General features: G+C 43.2%; 1 protein-coding gene across 1 annotated transcript; it reads left to right on the top strand.

The window, feature by feature from the left end:
• The first annotated feature begins 6,326 nt into the window (after nucleotides 1-6,326).
• LOC130915670 (shaker-related potassium channel tsha2-like) lies at nucleotides 6,327-7,733 on the top strand. Its single transcript, XM_057835645.1, has one exon. It carries the CDS (start codon nucleotides 6,327-6,329, stop codon nucleotides 7,731-7,733), a length of 1,407 nt encoding a protein of 468 aa, XP_057691628.1.

Genomic DNA, 7,733 nt, shown 5'->3' with positions numbered 1-7,733 from the left:
ATATGTTTTTGCATATGGACCAAAATGCCTATGACAGTATTAAAAAAAAGTCTTAAATATCATCATTATGTGAATTACAATCATATTTCGAGACAATTCGACCATATACAACAATTTGGCAAAGCTCAGATGATGAGAAATTAGTCTTTTAATCTAGCGTTTAGCCACGCCTGCCATTATAGCGCTCTAGCGTACCCAGCTGGAGGATGACGTCGGCAGGGTCATGACTCCAGCTGATTTAGAATTCAGCCCATTGAGAGGGAAGATTCAAAATGGGGAAAATACGAAACAGACCAGCAAAATATCATCCTTGTTTCAACCTCTCTACTGTTTTTCTTGCACTTTTTTCTCCAAGTATATTTCCCCAATTGTTAAATAAATGATATGGTCATGACAAATAACAGTCTTGTGCTAAATTGAATATGAAATACCATAATTTCCCGAATATAAGGCGCACCCGTGTATAACGCGCACCCCAAATTTACTTGTAAAATCTAGGGGAAATTATTGTACCCATGTATAACGCGCACCCTAATTTTAGCACCAATAAATAGAAGAATACAAGAAAACAGAGCTCGTGTACAGATACAGAAATGTCATTTTACTGACTGGTGAAACACAGCACAATCATAGCACATTGGTAGTTCAAAACATTACCGTAAACTGACAATATGTACGGTAATAAGTAATAATATGATCTGATAAGTTCTTCAACTTACCATAACTTGCTCGTTTCATCATGATGAATAAATGTTTCCTCCATGGATTGATACGGTAAAATGAAAGTGAGAACGTAGGTTGGAAATCCGAGAGAGCTCATCGCTGTAGACACGACAGTAACAATAGGAACTATTGTTATTTGGGTTTGAGTTTCCCGAGGGACAGATATAGTTGACGGACACACACAGGAAGTCTGTTGTTTTTTTTGTTATGGTCAGAGTTGCGGAGCTACAATAAACGATGACTCAAATGAGTGCAAGAAACTAAATTCTGTGCTTTATGAAGAGTGAAGAAAGCAGAATTTAACACAGACGAAATCATTCAACCGATGAGAGTGAAGTATTACCGAAACAAAATGCTGACATTACGTAACGTAATGGTATATATATATATATATATATATATATATATATATATATATATATATATACATATATATTTATTTCTGTCGCCATCCCTGTACCCGTGTATAATGCACACCATGGTTGATTTTGGGGAAAAAAAGTGCGCGTTATATTCGGGAAATTACAGCACCTCCGGAACAATATTTTATGCCACCGGAGTTAGTCCGGCTTTTGTCATTTCCCTGCCCCGGCTTTGGAGAGTTTAAACAAACCAGGAGGCATGAAAGCTAGCCGACATGCTAACCCGAACTGAGCGGAGTTTTCAGGTCTTATTCTCGCCTTTCGAAGGGAAAAATCACACAAAACCACCCCGGAACATGTCCCACGGCGGCGGGGTTGTCAATTGTCTTTGCCGATCAGTAAACCCCCCTGGCGGCTAGCAAGTGACAGCTCATCATTTCCCTGCTGCGGGCAGGAGAGTTCGTTTGCCGGGGAAGCAGATGGAGAATGACCGCCGGACAAACCGACCAACGTCGGAGGAGCGCGTAACTGCCCGAGCCCAACCCAAGAATAGTGGTCTATTGCCGGTGTTCTGCCAAATTTGGCACCCTTATAGTATTTTTCTACCAAAGAGGTTGTGGTTGTGAATAAGCCTTCTTTTACATTCATTTGAACTCTCAATGTTATCCACAGGTGCTAAATAAACAAGTAACAACGTAAGCATACATGTTCAACACGAGTATGGCGTAAATTAATGCTTAACTACACGGTGAAGACGTAAACAGTGAGAGAGCTGCATGCAGTTGTTGTGTGCAGTTAACACAGCAGGATGTGTCTGAGAAAAACTTATCTACATGTCCGTCCATGATCAAATGTAAGTAAATATTCCTTTATTTAAAGAAAGTTAGGAGTGTTTACTTTGTAATCACTGTATTCTTTGCCATTTTTAACACGAAGTTGCAATTTCTGATGGGGTGCAAAATTTGACAGAACACTGGGCACACGAAGAGGGCAATAAGCCGAGTATAGCACTCTCCCGGTGGGCAAACGAAGAGGACCGAGGGGGGTGAGCAACAAGCCACCGGTCGTTGGACGAGGGGCATTCTCGGTGGACAAGGAGCATTGTCAGCCACAAAATGAAAGCCACCGCCGTATTAAAATGTGTGCCATGATCCCAGTATTTGACATCATGCAAAACACGATGTTTATTCACTTCCTCGAAAGTCCAATGGTCCCACAGTTGTCAGATTTGTTTTGGCCAATCTCGGGGTGGGGGTTTTTGAAACCCAAAAAGGGTCACACTCCTCTCCCTAGTGCAGCAACAAAACCCTGCAGCACATTTGGCTGGCGTGATGCGAAAAATAAACAAATTCATCAGCTGAATCCGCGGTCCATCTGCATGCTATAAAGCATTGCTGTATTGGGAGATGCTGACCCGGGTGACGTCACATTCTCATTCCTCTTCAAAACAGGAAGTTATTCATTTTCATGGCGCGGGATTAAAAAAGTTGAATAAATAAAACGATCGCTTACACGCACATCCAAGCAGTCCATTTCATTTAGGAGCATAAAATACCATGTGAAATATGAAATAAACATGCTGTTTTTTCTGTCATAGGCACTTTAAGTGGTATATCAATAAACGTTCAAATGGAAAGTCATGAAATAAAAGAAAAATAAATACTTAGATTCTTGACAAAAATCTCCTTGAATAGAGTAAGCAAGTATTGGGAGTTGGGTATTTCCCACCACTGCTTGGTGATATAGTGTTACAACAAGAGTGGGGGCTGTGTGGTCTGCAGGCCAGGGGTGGCCTGCATTTGAGTGGCACACACATCATATACGTCGCCCTCCCTGGCATGTGCCTTTCTCGCGGGTAACACGTCATTACATGCACTAGCCTGTCTACATTCACTACACGTATAGAAGCTTCTGGAGAATGTGCACCTGCAGCAAAGCCTGCATGCGTTCATGACCTATTCGTTCTGAATGGAATGCTAACAACCAAAACAAATACTGTTATAAATATTCTTAAATAAAGTGGTGACTTGAGTTAGGATTTTTTTTCCCCTGCGATTACGCTCGTAACTCAAAAAACTCATATCTTTCTACATTTGTAACAATGGCAATAACGTTTATCCCTACAAGTCGTCTTTCACAAAATGTGTAAAATGTTAGGGTGACCAAACGTCCTCTTTTGCCCGGACAAGTCCTACTTTCACGTAGTATCCTCGTCGTCTGGGCGGGTTTTATAAATTCATAAAAATGTCCGGTTTTTATGATTTTTCACGGGACCAATTTGAAGAGAATCCCTCCGGCCGCTGGGTGGCAGCAGTTGACATGGCTCCTACTAGAAGGGAGGGAAGGAGTAGTTCTTCTTGTTTTTGTTGGCAGTTTACCCCTATCATGAGGCATTACCGCCATCTACTGGGTTGACAATTTGGCCACAACGCCTGCCCAGTTGTTAGGTTTTTAACGATAAATATGTAAATAATGGCTGTCGGAGCTTTGACTGTAAAATCCCATTTGGTGTCGCATTGTTGCGCTGCCGATCATTGTAAACTTTTCTAGCAAAGCTTGATTTTTGCCTCAGCTAGCTATCAGTAAGCTAAACCATGCTAGGCATTATGGGAAACGTAGTTTTGAACTGCTACGTTTGGAAACATGCTGGTTGAATAGTTTGTCAGTTTACTTCGGTTATTGTTTTGTGTGCAATCTAGAACATTGAATGAGAATATTAATTGAATGGGAATAACAATTTGTCAAGGACAATTGTCGTGATAGTAATTTATAAAAAAGTTTAGTTGGCACATAGCCTACTGCGTGTATGTGTATTGACTGGACTACATTTCCATGGGTCTGCATTATATTTATATATATTATATTTTAGTCATTTTTTTATTTTCAAACTGCATTTTCCCATCCAGAGTGAGGGGGCACACTTTAAATATATTAAAGTGTTATAGATATCTTTGAGTGAACTTCGAGTAAAATTCAAGTATCTTGAGGCCGGGCTGAGTGTCCTCTTTTTTGGAAATCAAAATATGGTCACCCTATAAAATGTACAATAATAGAAAGTAGCACTTTATATAGATTTTTTTTAAAAATAAAAAAAATTAAAATAAAAAATAAAAAAAACACACACACACAGAAACAAAACGGTTTAATTCAACAAACATTATTTAAAGATTTTACAGTTAGTGTGGCATTCTTGCTGGCTTTCCCCTGTCTAGCCTCGCTAATGTTTCCCACTTTTAGTTAGCAGTAGGTTAGCATACATGAGCTATTTTGGTGTTTTAAATCTACAGGAAGTGTTATTGTTTCACTCCTATTTATTTTCACAATGAACAAGTAGGAGTGACAATGAACAACTTGAAGTCTTTTTTTTTCCTGGGGGCGGGGAATAATTGTTCGCTAAATTGATCTGCCAGACTGCTGCCTGTAGTGTAGTGAGCTGAGGTCTCTACCATCATAGAGCACTTCTACATCTATTTTTTTATTTATTTTTTGCTAAGGAGTTAGAGCAAAAAATAAACTAAAGGGCAAATCATACCTTAAGGAACTTGAGGGTTTTAATGCATACACCATTTTTTAATGGTTGTTCATGTGAGTCATAGAAAGGACAGCAAAACATCGGAATGAATGTGTGACTGAGGACCCCCGATATAACACCGGCCTTTACCCCGCCCGTCGCACTAGATTATAAATCACGTGTCCATTCCATGCTTGTTTGTTATCGCTTGTTACCTTGGATACGCTCAACGACATCCACACGCTGTTTGCTGGCACTGCAGCCACCAGCAAGCGGCAGCGTGTCCTCACACACGCACTTGACTCTCTTTTGTTCCAAGACAGAAAAGTGCTATGTTATTGTTGTAAGCGCACACATGCTGGAAAACACACATACAAATAACGGACTATTAAAGTGTGTGATGACATGTAGACAGTTGAGATGGCTGTACAGTTTTAGCAACATTGATTGATTGACAGCCATATGCTATAATAATAGTACATGTCCAATACACCAAATGCAGCATGCAAGGTCAAGAACAATCTTGGGCATTGAGCCACATGCTGCTTCACCTAGTATGAATGTTGTTTTGGTGACACGCAGAAACATAGGTTGTGTTTTTCATTTTCCATGAGAAAGGAGAGAGTTCGTACACAGAATACAGTATACATGCTCAAGAATCGTTTTGAGCAAAGGGTCGCATACTGTTTCACAAACCATATTTTTCCTATGTGACAATATTTTCTACATCATTCCAATTAACACGAAACATAAAAGATTTTTCATTGTAGTTGTTCCCTAGTGTGAATGAGAAGAGATTGTAAAGATCAGATGCTTAGAATACAGAATACAGGATGATGACTAACTTTGCCGGATGACAGCTGTTATGACCAAGATCAGTATCTGTATTAAAGTGAAAGTGGAAAAGCTATGCTCAAACTTACCTTTCTTATTGGGTACCCCAAACCCACCCACCCCTACCACCGACTGCCCCCCATGTTCCAGGTTGTACAATTGAGCCCTTTGAGCACTATGTTATTTTGGCCCTGGGCTTCCTGAAGAAGACAACGTTGCCCCTACGTCTCAAGTATCAGTCAAGCCAGCATTTTCCATTGGCGAGGGCCCGGCAGTCGGTTGGGGGGGACGGAGGGGTTATGTCTCGCAGCATTTTATCTTATTTTGGCTACATTAAATATAAGCTCCTCATGGCGATGGTGGTCCTGTTTCTTAAAGTGTGAGCGAGGGGACACCGAAGGGTTCCCCTTGCGACAGGAATAGCGCCATGATTTCATGAATGAGGGACTGGCAACCAGGAGGGAGCACATTTGTCACAGGGACCTTAGAAACATGAACGAGAATAAGGCTGTCAGGCTTTGGGAGTGTTGGTGAGAAGAACTTCAATAGCGGAGCTTCCGTGTTTATTGAAGTCGAGTGTTACTAGAGAGACAGTGGTAGAGGCAGTAAGTGTCATCTGGTCTTCCAGCTTGGGGAGGGCCGAGCAGTTTAAAATGGTGTGAATATGATAGCCACCTCTGCCCATTGGTGTGTCTTAATACAAGGGGGAGATCGGTCTGACACCACCAGGCTCTAATCTGACGAGAGGACCGTGTAAATCAAACGCTGTGATACAAGCTAGAAGTCCCTCTCTTGGGGGGAGTTTTTTGGGAATACAGGACTTCACATGCATGTGACAATTGCATGAAAAAGGACACTTGAGAGGTGAGTGGCGTCCCTTCTGGAGGGGTAAAAAGATGACTGTGGTGTCCCAGGAGAACCGCGACGAGACGGTGGTGGTTGCCCCCCAGTTGCCAGATGACTCAGAGGAGCAGGAGTGCAGCGAGAGGGTAGTCATTAACATCTCTGGCCTGCGCTTTGAGACCCAGTTGAAGACCCTCTCACGCTTCCCCAGCACACTCCTGGGGGACCCTCGCAAAAGGATACGCTTCTTTGACCCTCTGAGGAACGAGTACTTCTTTGACAGGAACAGGCCCAGCTTCGATGCCATCCTGTACTACTACCAGTCTGGGGGGAGGCTGCGAAGACCTGTAAGCGTCCCCGTGGATATTTTCCTGGAAGAAATTAAGTTCTACGAGTTTGACGAGGAGACCATTGAGCTTTTTCGAGACGATGAGGGTTTGACAAGGGAGGAGGACCGACCTCTGCCTAACAATGAGTTTCAGAGACAACTCTGGCTCCTTTTTGAGTATCCAGAAAGTTCCGGACCCGCCCGGATTATCGCGATCGTGTCCGTGGTGGTTATCTTGATATCCATCATCATATTCTGTTTGGAGACATTGCCCGAATTTCGAGAGGTTCCCGTGTTGGTGCAGGAGCTCCATATTAATGGCAGCGTCCACGGAAAGGTGCGCAGTCCCTTCACAGACCCATTCTTCATGGTAGAAACACTCTGCATTGTGTGGTTCTCCTTTGAGTTCACCATGAGGTTCCTCTCCTGCCCCAGTAAAGCAGCATTCTTCAAGAACATCATGAACATCATCGACGTGGTGGCCATCGCACCATATTTTATCACCTTAGGGCTGGACCTGGCCGAGCACCAGGGCAGTAGCCAGCAAGCTGCCTCACTCGCCATCCTCAGGGTTATTCGTCTGGTCCGAGTTTTTCGGATTTTTAAACTCTCCAGACACTCCAAGGGTCTTCAGATCCTTGGGCAGACCCTTCATGCCAGCCTCAGGGAGCTGGGCCTCCTGATATTCTTTCTCATCATTGGGGTGGTCCTGTTCTCCAGTTCGGTATATTTTGCAGAAGCGGAGGACCCCGAATCAGGCTTTTCCAGCATTCCCGATGCCTTTTGGTGGGCGGTGGTTACCATGACAACAGTGGGTTACGGAGACATGTGTCCGTCCACCATTGGAGGAAAGTTTGTGGGATCCTTGTGCGCCATAGCTGGAGTGCTAACCATTGCTCTCCCAGTGCCTGTGATCGTCTCTAACTTCAACTACTTTTACCATCGAGAAAATGATGACGAGGATAGCTTGCAGTACGTCCATGTGACGTGTGGACAGCCACAGACATCCTCCGGAGACTTCAACTCCAGCAAAAGCGAGCAGTCCCTGTCCAAGACTGAGTCCTACCAGGAGGATGACCTGGAGAGCCTGACCCAGATTGAGATCTACACAGGGAAGCTGACCGATGTATGA

Source organism: Corythoichthys intestinalis, chromosome 5, assembly GCF_030265065.1.
Source record: "Corythoichthys intestinalis isolate RoL2023-P3 chromosome 5, ASM3026506v1, whole genome shotgun sequence".
Taxonomy (NCBI): Eukaryota; Metazoa; Chordata; class Actinopteri; order Syngnathiformes; family Syngnathidae; genus Corythoichthys; species Corythoichthys intestinalis.
The sequence above is the reverse complement of the archived record's forward strand: the minus strand, read 5'-3'. Positions and strand labels throughout refer to the sequence as shown.

Excerpts from the sequence above, each read along its gene's own strand:
- LOC130915670 (XM_057835645.1), top strand. The coding sequence starts at position 6,327 with ATGACTGTGGTGTCCCAGGAGAACCGCGACGAGACGGTGGTGGTTGCC.